At 43.7% G+C, this 24,513-nt stretch overlaps 1 protein-coding gene across 26 annotated transcripts in view; it reads right to left on the bottom strand.

The window, feature by feature from the left end:
* Positions 1–24,513, bottom strand: part of LOC124121099 (basement membrane-specific heparan sulfate proteoglycan core protein-like) — a 257,025-nt gene that overhangs the window by 11,144 nt on the left and 221,368 nt on the right. For all 26 annotated transcript variants that reach the window (XM_048382878.1, XM_048382879.1, XM_048382884.1 and 23 more), the window contains 23 exons: positions 23,697–23,981; positions 23,362–23,499; positions 22,493–22,633; positions 21,345–21,490; positions 20,226–20,349; positions 18,457–18,580; positions 17,891–18,048; positions 17,163–17,438; positions 16,591–16,698; positions 15,984–16,169; positions 15,345–15,605; positions 14,683–14,848; positions 13,756–13,853; positions 13,278–13,370; positions 12,537–12,716; positions 11,673–11,805; positions 10,881–11,008; positions 9,925–10,221; positions 9,084–9,233; positions 8,103–8,321; positions 5,196–5,294; positions 2,408–2,629; positions 1,288–1,404 (listed from right to left, as the gene is read on the bottom strand). In XM_048382878.1, the coding sequence (XP_048238835.1) occupies positions 1,288–1,404; positions 2,408–2,629; positions 5,196–5,294; positions 8,103–8,321; positions 9,084–9,233; positions 9,925–10,221; positions 10,881–11,008; positions 11,673–11,805; positions 12,537–12,716; positions 13,278–13,370; positions 13,756–13,853; positions 14,683–14,848; positions 15,345–15,605; positions 15,984–16,169; positions 16,591–16,698; positions 17,163–17,438; positions 17,891–18,048; positions 18,457–18,580; positions 20,226–20,349; positions 21,345–21,490; positions 22,493–22,633; positions 23,362–23,499; positions 23,697–23,981 (3,849 nt within the window). The remainder of the gene's footprint in view (positions 1–1,287; positions 1,405–2,407; positions 2,630–5,195; positions 5,295–8,102; positions 8,322–9,083; positions 9,234–9,924; positions 10,222–10,880; positions 11,009–11,672; positions 11,806–12,536; positions 12,717–13,277; positions 13,371–13,755; positions 13,854–14,682; positions 14,849–15,344; positions 15,606–15,983; positions 16,170–16,590; positions 16,699–17,162; positions 17,439–17,890; positions 18,049–18,456; positions 18,581–20,225; positions 20,350–21,344; positions 21,491–22,492; positions 22,634–23,361; positions 23,500–23,696; positions 23,982–24,513) is intronic.

Genomic DNA, 24,513 nt, shown 5'->3' with positions numbered 1-24,513 from the left:
ATGTATAGTTCCATCAAACTAACATCTTCAAAACTAATACGTAAATTTATCACTTTAAATTAACACTCTACAAAGCATATAAACATTACAAGATATTCTTATCTGAAAACCCTAAATGCATTTATGCAACAATCATGCACCAGAGAAGGATGGAAATCTCAATATGAATACAGAAATCTTATTATGAAAGCAGAAATCTTAATATAAATACGAAAATCTAAAAAAAACAATTATTATAAAATTACAAAAATGTTGCTTAATATTAAAATAGAATTTAACGTCAGGCCACAACAGATTAATTATTTGTTTTTTGTGTTTCCAGTTAGTTGAAAACTTGGAGTTAATGGACACCCTTGTTTCGTAATAACAAAATCTTTCTAAAATATTCCTGTTGATGTTTTATAACAAATTGCATCATATCTGTTTTAAGACAAGCCAAGTGTTGACATTATAGTTTTTTTATAAAGATGCTGCCGGCAATGGACTATGAGTCACACACAGATTCATTGGATTTGTTTTAAAAAGAAAGAGGCAACAGTTTCCGGAGAATAATTAATTAACTAGTTGTCGCCAAACATTATTAATTGAACAGTATTTGACAAAGAGATTTCCAACCAGTCACTTATCCACTGAGCCCAGCAATGTATTATTGCGACTTCCTGCGGAAAGATGTCCTGTTTTGTTAAAGAATTACCTACCGAAATCTCAAGCAGGTTTAGGCTTTCTGCCGAGCCAAAGGCACATGATTCAAGAATTTCAACACAACAGCGACATCATCAAGAATACCCCATTTGAAAGATTCCAACTTCGTTACTGAGCAGTCATGCAAAGCATAGACTATTAGTTATAAACTTGTCATGAAGACAACTATCCTCACGTTCTAAAGGACTTAAGGCTATATGTAGAGTCCTGTCTACATGAACTCAGGGTAGGGCGGAGTTGAAAAGGGTTTAACTTGGAATAGGGGATAATAGGGTCTGCCCTAGCTAGGGGAAGCTTCAACACTAGCTACAAAACACAACCCTGAAAATAAGGTTTATGTCAAACGTCTTGAGGTCAAACAGTGATTGAACAAAAATCTGACAATTCTTTACACAGAAGTATCTATTGTTAAGTAGGTTTATGTTAAATTACGATTTCAATTTCAAAGACAATGAATACAGATTATCGACCATGATTATCGACCATGTAATGTCAGGCCAAGAATTTGAGTATTGGAGAATACGAAGAATTAGCACACTATTTGACCTCCTTGTTATATACCAACTACTAAATGGCCAGACTTACCGTTAACAGGGTCTTCGTTGTTGACAATCAGCATCCCTTCGTTGCCCTTCCTCTCCGCGACAACCATTGTCCAGTCGTCAAGACGCAGAGGGTTGCGACTCCTCAAGACAGCGGGTCCTAAATGCAGAAGGTGAAGGGTGAAGTGGTGAAGGGTAAGGAGCATTGGAGTGATTCTTGTTTGAAATACTTCAATACTTTAAGACTTCAATATGTTTTGTGTTTATAGAGATATTGTTTGTTTGTTGTTAACGCCGCACTCCAGCTATATGACGACGGTCTGTAAATCATCGAGTCTGGACCAGACAATCTAGTGACTGACATCATGAGCATCGAACTTCACAACTTGGATACAATGACATGCATCAACCAAGTCAGTGAGCCTGACCACCCGATCCCGTTAGTGGCCTTTTAAGACAAGCGTAGTCGTTTTTTGCGGCAAGCATGGGTTGCTGAAGACCTATTCTATCCCGGGTCTTCACGGGTCTCATTCACTGCAAAACAAGCCTTGTTCGCTCAACTTACCCTAACCCTAACATTTAAAAGTGATCATCTCGACCTCAAAGGGCGGTGGGGTAGCCTAGTGGTTAAAGCATTCACTCATCACGTCGAAGGCCAGGGTTCAAATCTCCACATGGGTACAATATGTGAAGCCCATTTCTGGTGTCCCCCGCCGTGATATTGCTGGAATATTGCTAAAAGCGGCGTAAAACCCTACTCACTCACTCGACCCTAAATAAGTAAGTTAATTTCTTTGAATAACTAAAAAGTTATTCCACATGCATGTGCTCACTTTCACTGGACGAGATAAATGTCCGCTGGCAATATATGTTCTTGATGTGGCACTGATCATAGTTGACAAAGCCACCATAGAGTGAGTGAGTATGGTTTTACGCCGTTTTTAGCAATATTCCAGCAATATCACGGCGGGGGACACCAGAAATGGGCTTCACACATTGTACCCATGTCGGGAATCGAACCCGGGTCTTTGGCGTGACGAGCGAACGCTTTAACCACTAGGCTACCCGCCCGCCCCGGCACCATAGAGAAAAAGATTCATTACATTGAACAATTCGTTCATCATAACATCTGCTGGATCGAGTGCCGGTTATTATGTTCTCACCTGATCCGGTGTCAAAGCGGAACTCGAGGTAGCCATCTTTGATCATGATGGCCATGAAGTCGCCGCGGCCGTCCTGCTGCTGTGCGTTGTAGAGGATGAGGCCGTCGTCAAGGGAGCGGGGTTTAAACATGAGGCTCATCTGCACCTGGAGTAATCCGTCCTGGATGGTTGGGTAGGAAATGAAGGATGTCCTGTTGAACGACGGGTCGATAATGTCGACATCTGCAGAAAGCATACACATTTGGATGTGTGAGTGAGGAAGGTCTATATTTGATATGAAACATAACCCAGGTCAATGGTTACAATAGCCTAATCGAAGGGAGTCATAATGGCAGCATATGCGTGACTATCTATATCATCAAGTTCCCCATGTATTGGTACAATAACACTGTGAATGTGTTTGTATTCCAGAATGTCATGAATATTCAACAATGAAACCAAAAAATTAATTCTTTTAAAAAAAATACTCAAATCACATTTTTAAAGCACTTTAAGGGGACCAGCCAGATTTGGTTTACAGGCTGTCCTAGCAAACTTGATTGAAGTCAATCAAAATAATCAAGATCATTTCATTGGCTCTCAAACATTCCCTGTGAAACCAAGGCCCTCCGTTCCACAAAGCGATCCCATACTCCCATAACTCCCAGTAACTCCCATACTTTATAAACCTATTCATTGGGATCGCTATTAAGTAAGAGACTTCTTTCTATAGGCATTAAAACCTATTGTGAGGTTTTACTTTCCAGTCGGGTTAAATCTCATAAACAGGGACGTTGTAATGTCCCTGGAATTTTATATAATATCCCAGGGATTTTATATAATGTCCTGGGTATTTTATTAATATAACTTCCATTCAGATTGTAACATGTAATGAAATGTAAAATCAAATGACAAATGTTTTCTTTATATTCCCGAGGATCGAACTCGCAACCTTCATATCTGTAGCCCAGTGAGTGTAAAGTGAGGCTACAGAGGTGTTGATAAGCCTCACTGGTTTTTAGAATGTTCTTTTCAAGATCCGTACGCCAGCAACAGATATTTTATGCGTGTTTCCTAAGGTTCATGGAAAGTATGTTCGAAACATAAAAATGTTGAAAAATGTTGTTTTAAGTTTCTTTTTTTGGTTTATAAGCATGGAAAAACACTTTCCCTCGGTTTTGGTAGACAGAGCATGCCCTGAGGGTCGGGAAAAAACGCGAGGGCTTCGCCCCCTTGGTTTTTCCCTCTCCCCAGGGCATGCTCTGTCTACCAAAACCTCGTGAGCGTGTTTTCTCCAATACTTAACATAGACTTATGATGGTCGTAGCGCTACGATCGCTGTGTGAGACCAGGTAACTGCTACATTGTCTTACATCGCTCGCAGTAACTCCCATACTTTAACATAGACTTATGATGGTCGTAGCGCTACGATCGCTGTGTGAGACCAGGTAACTGCTACATTGTCTTACATCGCTCGCAGTAACTCCCATACTTTAACATAGACTTATGATGGTCGTAGCGCTACGATCGCTGTGTGAGACCAGGTAACTGCTACATTGTCTTACATCGCTCGCAGTAACTCCCATACTTTAACACAGACTTATGATGGTGGTAGCGCTACGATCGCTGTGTGAGACCAGGTAACTGCTACATTGTCTTACATCGCTCGCAGTAACTCCCATACTTTAACACAGACTTATGATGGTCGTAGCGCTACAATCGCTGTGTGAGACCAGGTAACTGCTACATTGTCTTACATCGCTCGCAGTAACTCCCATACTTTAACATAGACTTATGATGGTCGTAGCGCTACGATCGCTGTGTGAGACCAGGTAACTGCTACATTGTCTTACATCGCTCGCAGTAACTCCCATACTTTAACATAGACTTATGATGGTCGTAGCGCTACGATCGCTGTGTGAGACCAGGTAACTGCTACATTGTCTTACATCGCTCGCAGTAACTCCCATACTTTAACATAGACTTATGATGGTCGTAGCGCTATGATCGCTGTGTGAGACCAGGTAACTGCTACATTGTCTTACATCGCTCGCAGTAACTCCCATACTTTAACACAGACTTATGATGGTCGTAGCGCTACGATCGCTGTGTGAGACCAGGTAACTGCTACATTGTCTTACATCCCTTGCAGTAACTCCCATACTTTAACATAGACTTATGATGGTCGTAGCGCTATGATCGCTGTGTGAGACCAGGTAACTGCTACATTGTCTTACATCGCTTGCAGTAACTCCCATACTTTAACATAGACTTATGATGGTCGTAGCGCTACGATCGCTGTGTGAGACCAGGTAACTGCTACATTGTCTTACATCGCTCGCAGTAACTCCCATACTTTAACATAGACTTATGATGGTCGTAGCGCTACGATCGCTGTGTGAGACCAGGTAACTGCTACATTGTCTTACATCGCTCGCAGTAACTCCCATACTTTAACACAGACTTATGATGGTCGTAGCGCTACGATCGCTGTGTGAGACCAGGTAACTGCTACATTGTCTTACATCGCTCGCAGTAACTCCAATACTTAACATAGACTTATGATGGTCGTAGCGCTACGATCGCTGTGTGAGACCAGGTAACTGCTACATTGTCTTACATCGCTCGCAGTAACTCCCATACTTTAACATAGACTTATGATGGTGGTAGCGCTACGATCGCTGTGTGAGACCAGGTAACTGCTACATTGTCTTACATCGCTCGCAGTAACTCCAATACTTAACATAGACTTATGATGGTCGTAGCGCTACGATCGCCGTGAGACCAGGTAACTGCTACATTGTCTTACATCGCTCGCACGCTGTCCCCACACGTCCAACCGGGCAGATGCAGTTGAAACCAGTCGGTCCAGGCAAGTCGTAGCAGCGACCCTCGGATCCACATCGGCCTGCAACAGAGTGAGTGAGTGAGTGAGTGAGTCAGGGGATGGATTGGAGTGACAGCTGCATCATCAACAATCAAGTTTGTTTATCAGGCAACGTAGGGACTCATTGAAGACAGTGTTGACTTGTGGACTTGAACTTCTTTGTTTGTTTATTGCAGGGGCCTGTGCATTGACTGACCTGGGTTCACACACTGGTGGACTGGTTTGCTTTGACAAACATGGGTACTGGGAACCTATTCTATCCCGGAATCTACTCTGGGAGACATGTATGGGTACTGGGAACCTATTCTGTCCCGGAATCTCCTCTTGGAGACAAGTATGGGTACTGGGAACCTATTCTGTCCCGGAATCTACTCTGGGAGACAAGCATGGGTACTGGGGATCTATTCTATCCCGGAATCTACTCTGGGAGACAAGTATGGGTACTGGGAACCTATTCTATCCCGGAATCTACTCTGGGAGACAAGCATGGGTACTGGGGATCTATTCTATCCCGGAATCCACTCTGGGAGACAAGTATGGGTACTGGGAACCTATTCTATCCCGGAATCTACTCTGGGAGACAAGTATGGGTACTGGGACCTATTCTGTCCCCGAATCTACTCTGGGAGACATGTATGGGTACTGGGAACCTATTCTATCCCGGAATCTACTCGGGGAGACAAGTATGGGTACTGGGGACCTATTCTATCCCGGAATCTACTCTGGGAGACAAGTATGGGTACTTGGAACCTATTCTGTCCCGGAATCTACTCTGGGAGACAAGTATGGGTACTGGGGACCTATTCTATCCCGGAATCTACTCTGGGAGACAAGCATGGGTACTGGGAACCTATTCTATCCCGGAATCTACTCTGGGAGACAAGTATGGGTACTGGGAACCTATTCTGTCCCGGAATCTACTCTGGGAGACAAGTATGGGTACTGGGGACCTATTCTATCCCGGAATCTACTCTGGGAGACAAGCATGGGTACTGGGAACCTATTCTATCCCGGAATCTACTCTGGGAGACAAGCATGGGTACTGGGAACCTATTCTATCCTGGAATCTACTCTGGGAGACAAGTATGGGTACTGGGGACCTATTCTGTCCCGGAATCTACTCTGGGAGACAAGTATGGGTACTGGGAACCTATTCTATCCCAGAATCTACTCTGGGAGACAAGTATGGGTACTGGGAACCTATTCTGTCCCGGAATCTACTCTGGGAGACATGTTTGGGTACTGGGAACCTATTCTGTCCCAGAATCCACTCTGGGAGACAAGTATGGGTACTCGGGACCTATTCTATCCAAGAATCCACTCTGGGAGACAAGTATGGGTACTGGGGACCTATTCTACCCCGGAATCTACTCTGGGAGACAAGTATGGGTACTGGGGACCTATTCTATCCCGGAATCTACTCTGGGAGACAAGCATGGGTACTGGGACCTATTCTGTCCTGGATTCCACTCTGGGAGACAAGTATGGGTACTGGGGACCTATTCTATCCCAGAATCCACTCTGGGAGACAAGTATTGGTACTGGGAACCTATTCTATCCCAGAATCTACTCTGGGAGACAAGTATGGGTACTGGGAACCTATTCTATCCTGGAATCTACTCTGGGAGACAAGTATGGGTACTGGGGACCTATTCTGTCCCGGAATCTACTCTGGGAGACAAGAATGGGTACTGGGAACCTATTCTGTCCCGGAATCCACTCTGGGAGACAAGTATGGATACTGGGAACCTATTCTATCCCGGAATCTCCTCTTGGAGACAAGTATGGGTACTGGGACCTATTCTATCCCAGAATCCACTCTGGGAGACATGTATGGGTACTGGGGACCTATTCTATCCCGGGATCCACTCTGGGAGACAAGCATGGGTACTGGGGACCTATTCTATCCCGGGATCCACTCTTGGAGACAAGCATGGGTACTCGGGACCTATTCTATCCCGGGATCCACTCTGGGAGACAAGCATGGGTACTGGGGACCTATTCTATCCCGGGATCCACTCTGGGAGACAAGCATAGGTACTGGGATCTATTCTATCCTGGGATCCACTCTGGGAGACAAGCATAGGTACTGGGATCTATTCTATCCCGGGATCCACTCTGGGAGACAAGCATAGGTACTGGGATCTATTCTATCCCGGGATCCACTCTGGGAGACAAGCATAGGTACTGGGATCTATTCTATCCCGGGATCCACTCTGGGAGACAAGCATAGGTACTGGGACCTATTCTATCCCGGGATCCACTCTGGGAGACAAGCATGGGTACTGGGGACCTATTCTATCCCGGGATCCACTCTGGGAGACAAGCATAGGTACTGGGATCTATTCTATCCTGGGATCCACTCTGGGAGACAAGCATAGGTACTGGGATCTATTCTATCCCGGGATCCACTCTGGAAGACAAGCATAGGTACTGGGATCTATTCTATCCCGGGATCCACTCTGGGAGACAAGCATAGGTACTGGGGACCTATTCTATCCCGGGATCCACTCTGGGAGACAAGCATGGGTACTCGGGACCTATTCTATCCCGGGATCCACTCTGGGAGACAAGCATGGGTACTGGGGACCTATTCTATCCCGGGATCCACTCTGGGAGACAAGCATAGGTACTGGGATCTATTCTATCCCGGGATCCACTCTGGGAGACAAGCATAGGTACTGGGATCTATTCTATCCCGGGATCCACTCTGGGAGACAAGCATAGGTACTGGGATCTATTCTATCCCGGGATCCACTCTGGGAGACAAGCATGGGTACTGGGATACTTCTCCGGAATCCCTACGGGGATCTTGGATGTGATGAGTACCTGGGAAGCAGCGTTCTCCATGCACTTGGCAGCGTTCACCAGCCCATCCTTGAGGACACAAGCACCGGTAGCCATAGGGGTTGTTGTAGGGCTGACAGGAACCTCCGTTGAAGCATGCTCCGGGCTGACAGGCCTGGTATTGTTGAATTCCGTACAAGTCGATCGCATCTCCGCCAAGGTTCAGAGGGACACCCTTCAGTTTGACCTCGCTCACGGTACCTACACAAGCAGCATTTCTTACAGTCATGGTTGCATAGACTTTGGATGTTATTTTGGACGTAACAATACACCTACCTCACGTGTCGACTTATACATAGCACTATGCCTACATTTCACCGTTTTTGCCTGAAATACCCTATGGACATGATGTCAACAGTTTCATAACGTCCGACCACTCACTAAAAAGTCTTTGCTAGGCATTTAGAAGTTGGAGGAACATAAATAATGACACCTTTTATGGATATCAACTTCTTTTATTCTTTATCACGATGTTTCAGAGCTACTCCCTACTCCTTCATCAGGAGAATGATGATGATTCATTCACATGATGACGGAGCAGGAAGTAGCTCTGAAACATTGTAACAAAGAATAAAAGAAGATGCTATCCATAATTAGTGTCCTGTATTTACACTCACTACTAAGGCCAACAGACGTACAATGGCCGACCACTCCCTTACAAGGCCAACTGCTTTCAAATGGCCGACCACTCCCTAACAAGGCCGACTGCTATCAAATGGCCGACCACTCCCTTACAAGGCCAACTGCTATCAAATGGCCGACCACTCCCTAACAAGGCCGACTGCTATCAAATGGCCGACCACTCCCTTACAAGGCCAACTGCTATCAAATGGCTGACCACTCCCTAACAAGGCCAACTGCTATCAAATGACCGACCACTCCCTAACAAGGCCAACTGCTATCAAATGGCTGACCACTCCCTAACAAGGCCAACTGCTATCAAATGACCGACCACTCCCTTACCCACAAATCCCTTGGAGAATCCAGCTGCCCTGGGGATGCTCTGGAAGTTGGGCACACCGCCAACGTACATGTTCTCCAAGAGGTCCAGCCCCTCAAAGCGCCCTGGAGCTTCACCATAGTAGGCGGGCTCATCGTTTACAATCATTGTGCCTGGAGGAGAGTTGACAATCATCAGCAATTCACAGATAACGACATCACACCACTCATCCCAGATGAAGTCACTCATCCCAGATGAAGTCAATCATCCCAGATGGGGTCAATCATCACAAATTAAGTCAATCATTAAAAGCTATTCAATTGTTACAGATGAGGTCAATCATTACAGATTAAGTCAATCATCACAGGTAATTCAATCGTTACAGATGAGGTCAATCATTACAGATTAAGTCAATCATCCCAGATGAGGTCAATCACCACAGGTAATTCAATCATCACAGGTAATTCAATTGTTACAGATGAGGTCAACCATTTCAGATTAAGTCAATCATCACCGGTAACTCAATCTTTACAGATCAAGTTAATCATAACAGGTAAAGTCAATCACTATGGATACGATGAATCACCACAGACAAAGCCAATTGTCTAAGAGATGATCTATCATCACATAGACAGAAAATCATCATAGATAAAGCCAATTATCAAAGATAAAATGAGTGACACTGTCAAATGTCTACCCCCCTCCCCCAAATACATACAAATATATAAAAACATTCGAAAAAAAATATTAAAAAAAGAAAAAAAATGTTTCCCGCTTGCTTTGGAAAAATTAAACTTGTGTGGAGATATATGAAGTAATTAGTTGTTGGTGAATAGTATATATGATATTGTATTGGTTCACTACCATTCTTCCTGTCTCTCTTGAACTGCACAGTGTTCCAAGTGTTCATCTGAACAGGGTTGTTGCCACGGATAATAGCAGGACCTGAGCCCACATCGAAGCGGAACTCTGGGTAGGCGCCGTTCAGACCGAAGCACATGAAGTCTCCAATGCCGGTGTTATATTGGCCGTTATACATGAGCATGCCATCGGTTGCCTCAGGGCGGAAAGACATCACGATGTCGAAGTTGAGGTACACATCCTGGAGAGGCTGGTAGCTCATGTAGGAGACAGGATTCTGGGGGAAGTATGGCACCAGTGCTGAAACATCCACAGAACATTTAAATACTAGTCAGGGGACAACTTATCAACATCATCAAAATTGTTTGACAGCTTCAAAAGATCAATTACCTTATTCAACGTAATAAGCGCCCTGCTCTAATAAGCGCCCCCTGTGATACAATTCATGCTTACAGCACAGATATTATCAGAAATGCCGATCAAGGGATCTATGCGATGGCAAATTCTATTCTCAGCTCCCTGTGGAGTATACATAAATATATGTTTCTAGATTTCTTTCATGGTTTGTTTGTAACATACAAGAAGACCATGACATTAAAGGTCAATCAATCATATCATAAAATACAAAGCTGTGATCACAAAGTGTCAACTAGAAACAAAAACATATCTTGTCTTTTTTCTTAGGTATGTTCATGAATAAGAAATAAGATGCTATAAATCCTAACTTCACGCATGCATAAGTTACTCAGGGTTCAGATTAATAGTAACATGTTAGCATGGTTTTATGCCACTTTAAGCAATATTCCAGCAATATAACGGTGGGGGACACCAGAAATTGGGTTTCACAAATTGTACCCATGTGGGGAATCGAGCCCAGGCCTTCAGAGTGACGAGTGAACGCTTTAACCACTAGGCTACCCCACTGCCCCCTAAGATTCTATTGGCTGGGCAACACATACCACCAACAATGAGGACCACTGGAATTTGAGCAGTTCCGTATCTGTTTGCAGCCTGGCACATGTAGGTGCCTCCGTCCTCTTCTCGTACGCGGGGGATTTTCAGCTCACCGTCTGTGATCGTGTGTTCTCTGTTCACAAAGCACATTTACTATTTCAGAAATTATCCATTGCTTCAGTATATTATTCTGCCCAAGAAACAACTAAACGATGACAAAGATGGCATTACCCCGGAATTTCTGAAAGTCTGATATTTGGCCCCAAGTTTGCAGCAAATGTCATTAAAATTTCCCAACTCCTGTTATTATAGTCTAATTTTATGGCTTTGAAGATATAATTCATATTACTGTACTCTACGTAATAATGTATAATACGCACTTGTGTTTTAAATGCACCTTCAATTACGGGCAATTAAATTCTGGAAAAATATATCTGTCGTGTATAATACGCACAGACTTTTCTCTTCTATCATACCAAGCTGTCCGCATAAACCACAAAATTTACAATCTTTCAACTCTTTCACCAAAATTATATTAACAAATAAGAGCCCCCTATTTCTAATTTTGAGGGCGCCCTGGGCGCTTATTACGCCAAATACGGTACTCTTATTACAGGACCAGTAAAGAGGGAGAGGCTAATGCTTAATAATGCTATGTAAAAATAACAATAAAATTAAGAAAATGAGAATGAGAAAAAATCCAAACAATGAAAAAAACCCATTATTTTTCTCAGGTTGCCTGCAAGGGCATTGAGCTTGCAACCCTAGATAACCCCTGTGATCTGCCTATGACCTACCTGGGCAAATCACCCTCCTGCTTTGTCCAGGTGACGGACGGGTTGGGGTATCCCTGGGCATCACATGACAGAGAGGCGGGGCCTCCCAGGGCTGCTGTGTTGATATCTTGTGGAACTGATATCACTGGGCGAGCTGGGGAAACAGATGACATATACAATATGTGAGGTGTAAACGCATTGCTCCTATCCAATGATATACACCATGTTGTATGTGTGATAGAGCCAACATAGCGAGGGGGTATTATAACCTCGTATACACCCCCTGCCGGGCTCTGATGCTTGTCAAATTGGAGTTGTGCCCTTGTTTCTGTGACAACACTAATCGGAGATTTCAGTCACAGTGGTTGTGTTTTCTTACAGCATTAATTGTAAGTGTTATTTGGTGAGCTATGAAACATCAGGTTGACTTTTAATCATGTTCATCGCCGCGAATAGCTGCAAAATTGCTGATGCGGCGTTAAACAATATTTACTCACTCATGTAATCATGTTCAGGAGAGAATACAGGCTATATTGGTAGGTGCAACTCCCTGTTCCTGGCTGAACAAACCATGAATCACTGTTATATTAACTTGGTAGTGGGGAAACTATGAAACATCACATTTTATAATGCACTAAAGGGAAATAACTCTGATATTCACATGGAGTGAGTGAGTGAGTACGGTTTTACGCCCTTTTAGCAATATTCCAGCAATATCATGGTGGACGACACCAAAAAAAGGGCTTCACGTATTGTACCCATGTCAGAAATTGAACCTGGGTCTTCGGCGAGCGGAGCCAACGCCTTAACCACTAGGCTACCCCACCACCCCGAAAAAACTTGGAGTAGTAACTCCTATATAACCCAACTGTTCCTTTTACTCACCTCTGACAAACAGCTGTACTTTACTCTGCACGGTGCCAGCTTCATTGGTTGCAGTGCACACATACGTGCCAGCATCCTCGGGGCGGACTTCTGGGACGATGAGGATGCCCTCACCGATAACGGCGCTTGCTGGAAGGGCTCCCTCCACCTTAGACCATTTCACCATTGGCTTCGGTGTGCCTGGACAAACGTTCACACTATCAAACTAATGACAAGATATCAGGAATATTCATTTACTAATTCCGTATGCCCAGGTTACAATTCAAATTTTGGTAAAAATCAATATTTAAAAGGACACAATTTTATTAATTTGAGAAACAAAAATACATATCCATAATACATAATGTGAATGTGAATGATTTTAATGCCCCGATCAGCCTGTAATCAAGTAGTGGGCCCCGAAAACAGTGTTTGATAGCATGAGGAACAATCAACTTGTCAGAGAATAATGACACGATGATGTAACAAGCTCAGAAATTGTGTTCTTGAAAAAGAAGGGTGCATTTTGTGATTTGGCAATTCATTCACAGAAATCATGTAATCTTGTTGAAAATATATTACCAAATAAGTGAGTCATTGTGTCATCAGATGCTTTGTTTAGTGTACAATTTCCAAGTGTGAATGTGTAGTATGCTTCAAAAGGGTGTGTGTGTGTGTGCGTGTGCGTGTGCGTGTGCGTGTGCGCGTGCGCGTACCCGTACCCGTACTCTGGACCCACGGACCGGAGACTCCTCCACCTACCTGACACAAGGCACTCGAAGTCCACTCTGTCGCCCACGTTGACGGTCTGTACGCTGCTCTGGCCTCCTCCGCCTGGGACGATGCCAGGACCACCTGTTGGTAGATGATCAGAATCAGAAGGAATGTCAAGGAGCGAGTTAAAATTTAAAGTCACGTCGGCATTATTTCAGCCATAGTGCGACTTGAACAAGTTTACATCAATATTATTTTTAAAAACCTGTCGTCAAAGGTCAGTGTAAGAACCGGTAATTTGTCATAGATTTATTAAAACTAGTTGGTGGACATCAAAACTGATTTTAAAATTGGGCTATAGAGTACCAGCTACCAAAGTTCGGCCACAATACCATGGACCATGGGGAGTATGGTTCATCTGCTACCTGCATGGTTCCCCAGCAGGATCTACACCATCCCTCTGGATGCTGGTGATTGTGAGCAAATTATTATACGACTACAAGCATGGCAGGAGAGATGGACTGACCCTGGACACGGAGGTAGGTGTAGTCCCTGTTGCTGCCGGCCTCGTTGGAGGCGGTACAGATGTAGCGACCAGAATCCTCCTCTGCGACATTGTAGATGCTGCAGCAGAAAGCATGGGTGTTATAGGACGTATCACATACCGATAACATACAATAACAATAAATATTTACATGAGAAATGTTTACGCAGGAAATAAGAGGGAGGAATGTCTGACAAAAAGTATTGTCCCAAATGGAGGTCAAATGATTCAGTGATAATCTCACGGCATAACATGAATATTTTCCAAACAGCTTTATGTTCGTGCATCAACACATAGTCGACAAGAAAGACGAACAACTAGAAAACACGGACAAGTCGACTTTTTAAAATATTGTGCAGTAGGGCTGGCCTCCCTACATAAACAAACATACAAACTGCTATTGCTGCCATGACCATAACACAAGATGTGCAGTAAAGGGAAGTAGCTGTGTACTATATTGGATCGCATTGTTTTTAATAATTAGAATTTATTTTTTGAAAATGGAAATAAAAACAAAACGTCTGGCGATCTTTATAATGATGCCTGGGAACCAAGACTATAATTTTGTTTAGCCTAAGAACAGCATTGCATTGGTCTCTGATTCATTTTATAAAGCCAAACTGATCGTATCACAAGATGGGAAGTTGTTAAGCAAGAACTCTGATTGCAGTTGTCCAACTGATTCAAAAACTTCTTGAATATGTTTTAAACATTTATTATGAATCTATTCTTTGTGTTGTAATTTCACCTCTTGACTGTATATTAAGGGGATATTAGAAGTGTAGTAAGTTAGTAATGAAATCAGTGATAAATATAAAGTTTAAAACATTCAGATACGTAGATATTTATCACAGTCCACTGATTTTCCAGAGAGAGTGGACCTTAAATCCGGAGTTGATGTGTACGTACGTGAGCACTCCATTCCTGATCTGGTGCTGGACAGGAAGCTGTCCGCCCATGTCTTTCTCCCAGCGGACCTGGGGCGGCGGGGTTCCCGTCACATCACATCGAAGCTCCACCGTGCGCCCAGCAGCTATCTGCTCATTCTTGGGAGAAACCACAACTGTAGGAGGCACTGGAATGTGAAAACAGGGGAGCTAATAACAGAGGTTCGCATAAAGGCAGCTTCCATTTTATTACAATACTGAAATCTATAATTATTGATGTAGGTTCTAGATGTGAATACAGTAAATCCCTGAATAGACGTTTGCACTAAGTAATTACAATGCAAATGTTTCTTTAACAATCAAACTTTCAACATAAAACTCTCCACTTTCAGACAATTCACTTATTCAATCTTAACTTGCCATATCTATTTGTCATTGTCGGCCATCGAGAACAAAAACTGTTGATAACAAATTGACAAATATTTGTAAACAATTGTACAAGTGCATGCATAAGGTTTTTGCATATGGGCCAGAGGATTAAATACAATAAAGTATCTTGATCACATCTTTGGTACTTTTGAATCTAAATGTCTTGAAAACAACAGAAGCCTACATTGAATGAACGCTGAGTTGTGAAAACAGTAAGAAAACCATGCATATCCCAAGCCTGACAATTCGACCTACCAGATATCTCGATGCTGGCGTAGCCTTCCGAGCTGCCAGCGTTGTTGGTGGCGATGCATCTGTACTGACCAGCATCTGCTGCCGTTACGCCACGGATTTCCAGGACTCCATCACGCTCGATGGCAGTTGGAGACAGGACCCCATTGACCTTGGTCCACTCAATCTGGAACGGTCCACTCCCGCCTGGCTGGCAGTTGAGGCGTACAGTCTGGCCGGGCCTTGTGGCCACCACGGAGGGAGTGATGGTCAGACGGGGTGTCACTGGAAATAGTAAGGTAAAACATCTCTCAGAGTGCTTCCTGGAATGGCTTAATATACTGGCGTCAATGGAAATGGTAAGGTAATACATCCCTGATACTGGTTCCTGGAGTGGCTTAATGTAATGGCGTCACTGGAAATGGTAAGGTAATACATCTCTGATACTGGTTCCTGGAGTGGCTTAATATAATGGCGTCACTGGAAATGGTAAGGTAATACATCCCTGATACTGGTTCCTGGAATGGCTTAATATACTGGCGTCAATGGAAATGGTAAGGTAATCCATCTCTGATACTGGTTCCTGGAATGGCTTAAAAAGATAGACCCAGGCATGGTGACTGACTTTATCAACGACAAACAGGGAGCTCCAAGACAACCTACCTGACACGATGAGGATAACAGATGCAGAGAACTGGGATCCGGCGCCACCGGTGACGACACACACATACTCTCCCTGGTACTCGGGTGTGATCTGAGGGATGTACAACACACCCTGACGGATGGAGTGGTTTGGAGGGAGAGGCTGGTTGCCAGGACGACGCCATCTGATCACTGGAGACTGGAGTCCTAGAACAATAAAATACAAGAGATGAAGAAACTTGTCTCCAGGTGGGACCTAACCTTGAACACATCAAGGAGAGATTCCAGCCAGCTAGGAGTCCGGAGAAACTTGTCTCCAGGTGGGACCTAGCCTTGAACACATCAAGGAGAGATTCCAGCCAGCTAGGAGTCCGGAGAAACTTGAATTGTTCAAATGGTGTCACAAAAATCAGTGCTACCACTTCAAAATCATTTAAAAGAAAAATGAAAAAATAAATTTAGCTATCATTTTAATTTCCATTAGCTCCCTGTCAAACACCAGATTCGTATTCCGTCATGAACACTCGTCTCCCAGCTGATGATTGCTGTAATTACAGGGACACAGTGAAGCACAGCCCCACTCAGTACACATCAGGGCATTATCAGAGGGAGCTGTGTTTGATCCTACCTTGGGCAGAACAGGTAAGTTCCACGGACTGTCCGGCAACTAGAGACATCTGGTCGGGCCCTTGTATGTCCACAATAACTTCAGGTCGGGGGCCGCCGTCGGTGATAACTGAAAGTAATACGAGAATGTTCATACAACATACTTTGAGCATTGAACATGTACTGAGGTCATACATTCCTAACTTTCTAAATACAAAGAACAATTCAAGAACATTCCAAAACTATTCCAAGAACATTCCATGAATAGTCCAAGAACATCCCAGAATATTTCAAGAACATTCCAAGAGTATTCCAAGAACATTTCATGAATATTCCAAGAACATCCAAAGAATATTTCAAGAACATTTCAAGAACATTCCAAGACCAATTCAATAACTTATATTTTCATTATGTGGACCATTTCAATATTTTATCCAGCACTACATTGTCTTAAATAAGTAAAGGATCGGTCACTTTCTGTTCGGACAACTAATGACCTTTGACATGCCAGTCATTATCATTAACGTCTTAACTGAAGGTCTACCAGTGACTTCGGTTGTGCTGATGGAAACCAGAGTTCAACCACCGCCCTACCTGTCAGATCTACTGATGCCTCGTCCCGACCACGTTCATTGGTGGCGATACAGATATATCTGCCTTCATCAGCCTTGGCCACGGAATCGAAGATGAGTCGTGCGGATCCCTCGTCTTCATACGAAGCTTCTGGGAGAACATCACTCCTCCTGCGGGTATCACTACGCCAGAACACATTGGGCGTCGGCTCGCCTTCACCGGTACACTCCAGGGTGACCCGATCACCTTCCAGGGACGTCACTTTGCGGCTTGGCGAGATGGAAACCTTGGGAGGTCCTGCAACATTGGAGAACACAGTACATTTGTAACTTTCCACAGCTTGGACATGTTTGTTGTGCAATTCGCACTCAGCAATTTCAAGCTCCATGACGGAGGTTGTATATAATCAAGACTGGACCAGACAATCCAGTGACTGAGACTGTGAGCAATGAGCAATGCCATCAGGGTCAATGACGCACAATGACGGTCAACCAAGTCACCAAGTCTGGCTACCCAGTCCATCTGGTCATTTTGCTGACTTGGTTGATGCATTTCATCATATCCCAATTGCTTGGATCAGTGCTCATGATGTCAATCAATGGATTGTCTGGTCCAGACTCAATTATTTACAGACTGTCGGCATATAGCTGGAATATTGCTGAGTGTGACCATCATAGGTTCCTGGCATGCATAAGGGAAGCAACTCTGCTACCCGTGACCCAATATTACTCCAGTCTCTATGTACTGACCTTCAATCCTGAGGATGGCTGTGGCGGTGACTGTTCCCATGGCGTTGGTGGCAGTACACACATAGGAGCCCTGCTCGTCACCGGTCACTCCCTTGAACATAATCACTCCGTTCTCCTCCATAATGTCGGTTGTTGATGTGAAAGGCTCATCTCCAACTCTGGCCATAGAAAAATATATTATTTTATGTCAATTCTGGTATTTTGTTTTTTGTGGGCAAGGCTAATCTCCATCTGGGACCACAAAAATGAGACATTTCAGTAACACATTTCCCCATGCAACCAAACTATGTCTTATTGTGGTGTAAATATGTAAATTTGTTTATGAAATGTAAAATTTTGATATTGACAAATCCTTCATACGTCATACATATTTATGCAGATTTTTCATTACCAACTACAGTATCAGCTAAATTCTTCAGATTGCTGTGAACAAGACAAAACACTCAGTCACACTTATGCATGTACTTTTTTCCACTTGCATATATAATATTAATAGAATCCCAACATAATATTTCGCCCAGTTCATCTGACTAGTTGACTAGATGTGCCACATTGTGGTGATGTACCTTGTCCATGTGATTGTTGGGGATGGGGTTCCGCCGGTGACGCGGCACTGGAAGAGGGCGCTGCCTCCACGTCTGACTGTCACACTATTGGCTGGGTACAGCTCCACCACTGGCATGTCCCGACCTAACACAAACAGGTGCTTGCTTAGTACAAATATCAATATGGAAGTGAATCATTCGGCAATCTAATATAAGATTGATAAAGTTTCTACTGTAACTATACAATAAAGCAAATTGCTTTGATTGACCAATCAAAATCAAGTATTTTTTAAAAAAAGAAGAAAAAAAAGGGATTTTAAAAAAAGGGATTTAAAAAAAAGAGAGTATTTTCTTGGCTTGGCAGAATATGTATGATCCTAAAACATCTAAGCCGTGCTTATTTCTGACGAGAACTTTTTTCATTCGTTATTTTTTCTTGTTATTGTCTTGTACCTATCATATTGGTAGAGTTGTTAAGGCTCAGGCGACACCATTTATATTTCTAATATATGATATGTAGTGGAACACAGTGCTAATAATCTCTATTAGCACCACAGGAAGCACTTTACCAGGCCCACTTTCACAAAGTGAGCGTAGCGGTTTGACCATCGTAACTCCCATACTTTACCATAGACTAACAATTGTCTTAGTGGAAGGTCAATCATAACTCCCATACTTTACCATAGACTAACAATTGTCTTAGTGCTAGGACCATCGTAACTCCCATACTTTACCATAGACTAACAATTGTCTTAGTGGAAGGTCAATCGTAACTCCCATACTTTACCATAGAGTAACAATTGTCTCAGTGGAAGGTCAATCGTAACTCCCATACTTTACCATAGACTAACAATTGTCTCAGTGGAAGGTCAATCGTAACTCCCATACTTTACCATAGAGTAACAATTGTCTCAGTGGAAGGTCAATCGTAACTCCCATACTTTACCATAGACTAACAATTGTCTCAGTGGAAGGTCAATCGTAACTCCCATACTTTACCATAGAGTAACAATTGTCTCAGTGGAAGGTCAATCGTAACTCCCATACTTTACCATAGACTAACAACTGTCTTAGTGCTAGGACCATCGTAACTCCCATACTTTAACATAGACTTCCAATTGTCTTAGTGGAAGGTCAATCGTAACTCCCATACTTTACCATAGACTAACAATTGTCTTAGTGGAAGGTCAATCGTAACTCCCATACTTTACCATAGAGTAACAATTGTCTCAGTGGAAGGTCAATCGTAACTCCCATACTTTACCATAGACTAACAATTGTCTTAGTGGAAGGTCAATTGTAACTCCCATACTTTACCATAGAGTAACAATTGTCTCAGTGGAAGGTCAATCGTAACTCCCATACTTTACCATAGACTAACAATTGTCTCAGTGGAAGGTCAATAGTAACTCCCATACTTTACCATAGAGTAACAATTGTCTCAGTGGAAGGTCAATCGTAACTCCCATACTTTACCATAGACTAACAACTGTCTTAGTGCTAGGACCATCGTAACTCCCATACTTTAACGTAGACTTACAATTATCTTAGTGCTAGGACCATCGTAACTCCCATACTTTACCATAGACTAACAATTGTCTTAGTGCTAGGACCATCGTAACTCCCATACTTTAACGTAGACTTACAATTGTCTTAGTGCCAGGACCTTCGTAACTCTCATATTTTAACACAAACTTACACTAGTCTGTGCTAGTGGGTCATGACTGGTCTTTCTCTATACATGTAACTACAAGAACACCACTTTTCCATAACTCGTGCAATATACTTACGTTCAACATCAATCATAGCGGAGGCCATCGCTCTGCCAGAAACACTCTCGGCAAGACAGATGTAAACTCCCCGATCGGCCATTGTTGCCTGGGTGATTCTCAGGATTTCTCCATTTTGGCTGACCTGGATACAACACAATGAGAAGTAAATGGACAAGTGACTCAGTATTGCTACTCAAGTGGGACATGTAATATAGGGTGTAACTGGTACTGGAGCTGGATTGCCATTTTCCCTGTCACCTTCCACGTCGCCCGTTCTCCCTCGGCCACCATCACCACACTATCAGCCCTACTGCTTCAGCCTTCTAGCACCTCGGCCACCATCACCACACTATCAGCCCTACTGCTTCAGCCTTCTAGCACCTCGGCCACCATCACCACACTATCAGCCCTACTGCTTCAGCCTTCTAGCACCTCGGCCACCATCACCACACTACCAGCCCTACTGCTTCAGCCTTCTAGCACCTCGGCCACCATCACCACACTACCAGCCCTACTGCTTCAGCCTTCTAGCACCTCGGCCACCATCACCACACTACCAGCCCTACTGCTTCAGCCTTCTAGCACCTCGGCCACCATCACCACACTACCAGCCCTACTGCTTCAGCCTTCTAGCACCTCGGCCACCATCACCACACTACCAGCCCTACTGCTTCAGCCTTCTAGCACCTCGGCCACCATCACCACACTATCAGCCCTACTGATACACAGGGGGGCCTTCTGCCGTGCTACACAACTCCACCATACAAAGATAGGTGCTCTAGCAGGTGATGAAAGGCTGTTCAATTTTACATGTCATGACTTCAGGTTGTGTGTATGCTGCATGTGGTCTTTCTCTCACATGCTTTGATCAAATTCCCTTTATACCGTGACACACTGAATTGTTTCACTATCCAGATGTTTTCTAATTTTTTCTGTTTTTTTTTCTTGCACTTAGATTGGATAAAACACTCTTCCTGGGGTTTGGTTGAAAATGTAAAACCTCAAGTTCGGGAATAGCCCCAGGGCCTACAGCCCTCAGGTTTTTCTCTCTCTTGCAGTTTTATTTTTTCAATCCTACTGTACAAAGACAGGTGCTCTCACACCTTCGGCAATGCTACATCAGCCCACTGTACCTACCACGTGGTTGCTGGAGAGCTCTCCTCGGGCCCGCTTCCAGGTGATGGTAGGTTTGGGAATTCCTGTGACAACACAGCGGATTGTGCCAGTTGTTCCGGACGGAATCACTTGCATCTTCTCCTCGATAGACACGGTGGGGGCCTCTCCTGGTGAACAGCCAGTCAGTCAGTCAGTGAGTTTGGTTACAGTGTGAAATACATTAGCTACGGTCATAACGAACTGAAAGGCATCGTAATAGTTCATAATAACCGTAGTTCGTAAAAAGCATGTATACAGCGTTACAAGCATTTATACAGCGTTACAAGCATATATACAGCGTTACAAGCATGTATACAGCGTTACAAGCATGTATACAGCGTAACAAGCATGTATACAGCATTACAAGCATGTATACAGCATTACAAGCATGTATACAGTGTTACATGCATGTATACAGTGTTACAAGCATGTATACAGCGTTACAAGCATATATACAGCGTTACAAGCATATATACAGCGTTACAAGCATGTATACAGCGTTACAAGCATGTATACAGTGTTACAAGCATGTATACAGCGTTACAAGCATGTATACAGCGAAACAAGCATGTATACAGCGTTACAAGCATGTATACAGCATTACAAGCATGTATACAGTGTTACAAGCATGTATACAGCTTATACACAGAAAATGAACAGGATCAAAAACATTTTGTAATATCAGTCAGTTTGTTATCTACATAGTTTACCTTAACAAACCTAACGTGTTTAGATGTGGTAAATAATTATTGATTGTTTAGATCTGGACACACAGAAAAAAGTGAATGTTTTCCTGCCATGCACAGTTGCATTTGTGCAAAGGAGAGGGTTTTCCTCACAACTATTAGATATGAAGAGGACGTCTGTTGAAAAATCCAAAGATTATACAGCCAAAAAAGGAATTTATGTCAATGATGTAATAGAGGTAAGGTATTCAAAGGAATTATGTGCTTTTCACATGGTATCCACTCTTCGGGGGCTTCACAAATGGTACCCACTCCTGGAGAACATTACATAGCAGGAAATATACCGTAAAGACATGGAATCAACCAAGCCTCAGGGTCGAGTCTGACCTCCCTGTCAACAAAGTCTCCTTTAACAACCAGCGTTATCATAGATATCATACTCACTCTCAACGTTCGCTTCGATGGTGAGGGTGGTGCGTCCGACGCCGGTCTTGCCAGTGGATGTAGTACCAGTACACATGTAGGTACCGGCATAGGATGGCTGAACATTGGGCAGAGTCAACACGCCATTGTCTTGGATGGAACCTACAACGCAAATACAAATCGTAGATGATTCACAAAATCATGGCAGATGAAGTCAGTTTGGTTCAAAGATGGTTTGAACTGTGTTTCAAATAATATGGAAATGACTAGCTTGTGGTTGACAGCATAAAAACTGATGATCAGTGATATGTGGGTATCAGACACACAAGAAATGGTTTGAACTGTGTTTCAATTTGATTATGTTGTGTCATCTTGATGTGGAAGGAATGAGTGAGTATGGTTTTACGCCGCTTTTGGCAATATTCCAGCAATATCGCGGCGGGGGACACCAGAAATGGGCTTCACACATTGTACCAATGTCGGGAATCGAACCCGGGTTTTTGGTGTGACGAGCGAACGCCCTAACCACTAGACTACCCGACCGCCCTGATGTGGAAGGAGGCGATGCAGGTCTGAGACGCTGTATGGTGCAGTGACAAAGTGAACTGCTTTAAGCTGCTGGTGGTGGCAATGTTCCAGTCATATCTCTGCAGCTTGTAAATAATATAGAAATGACTAGCCTCTTGTTGATAGCTCATGATCAGTGACATGTGGTATCTGACACACAAAATCAAATCATACATTTCTGAACAATGTTTAGGTTCATGAGTTTGACGCCTTGTACTCGTGACCTCAGACTCGTGATCTCAGACTCGTGATCTCAGACTCGTGACCTCAGACTCGCTACCACAGACTCATGACCTCAGACTCGTGATCTCAACACAACATACCTGATGGGAGACCCTGGCGTTCCCGAGACCAAACAAGGATGACATCACCGCCATTCTGAGAGTAACATTCCAAGCTGACCGTGGTTCCCACAATTGCAGTCACCTGTGTTCTTCTGATCACAATTGTCACTTCCGGTTCTGAAAAATGATTCAAACTTGTTGAAAAGAATCCATTTTTGTGAAAAGAGACGTTGCCAATAAACAACACGTCATAACTGTTCTTGCAATGAAACCCAGTTAACATTATGGCAAGTGGCTCTGAAATATTATTCACACAACACACAACATAACACAACAACACAACGGAAAACTACAATTAGTCTGTGGCGTCTCACCTGGAGCGGATCCGGTGACGTATAAGATGGTTCTGACGGTCGACATGCCGGCGGGGTTGCTTGCCTTACAGTAGTACTCAGCTTCATCGCTCTTCCGTACGGAGGCGATGCGGAACACGCCGTTCTCCACCGTGGCGTAGTCTGGCAGAGGTCCACTCTCTCCGCGCGTCCAGACGATGGTTGAGGGGGGACTGGACTCGGCGATACAGCGGAACTCAATGGAGTCTCCAACATTGACTTGCAGGTAGCGGGGCTCAATTCTGGCTACTGGAGCCTCTTCCCGTCCTGGAAACAGCACAGGGGACATATACAGTGAAACTCTCACTAGATATACAAGGAAACCCTCCCCACATATACAGGGAAGCTCTCACTAGATATACAGGGAAACCCCCCCTCCATACACAGGGAAATGCCCCCTACATATACAGGGAAAACCCCTCTACATATACAGCGAAACCCTTGCTACATACACAGGGAAACTCTCACTACATATACAGGGAAACCCTTGCTACATATACAGGGAAACCCTTGCTACATATACAAGGAAACCCTCCCTACATATACAAGGAAACCCTCCCAACATATACAGGGAAACCCCCCTACATATACAGGGAAATTTCCTAAATTTCCAAGGTCAGCTTCTATTCAGGAAGTCATCATTATTAAACTCTTCAACATCCAAAAAGTGTTCAGCAAAATCACTGGAAATAACATCCTTCCTGTATTGGGAATAGAACCCCTTTTCAGTATGACAAGCAACTGCACCAACCACTAGACTATCCTACCAGCTTGTCTTTACTTAAGGTTGGTGGACACA

Source organism: Haliotis rufescens, unplaced genomic scaffold, assembly GCF_023055435.1.
Source record: "Haliotis rufescens isolate VD_foot unplaced genomic scaffold, xgHalRufe1.0.p SCAF_42, whole genome shotgun sequence".
Lineage (NCBI taxonomy): Eukaryota > Metazoa > Mollusca > Gastropoda > Lepetellida > Haliotidae > Haliotis > Haliotis rufescens.
The sequence above is the reverse complement of the archived record's forward strand: the minus strand, read 5'-3'. Positions and strand labels throughout refer to the sequence as shown.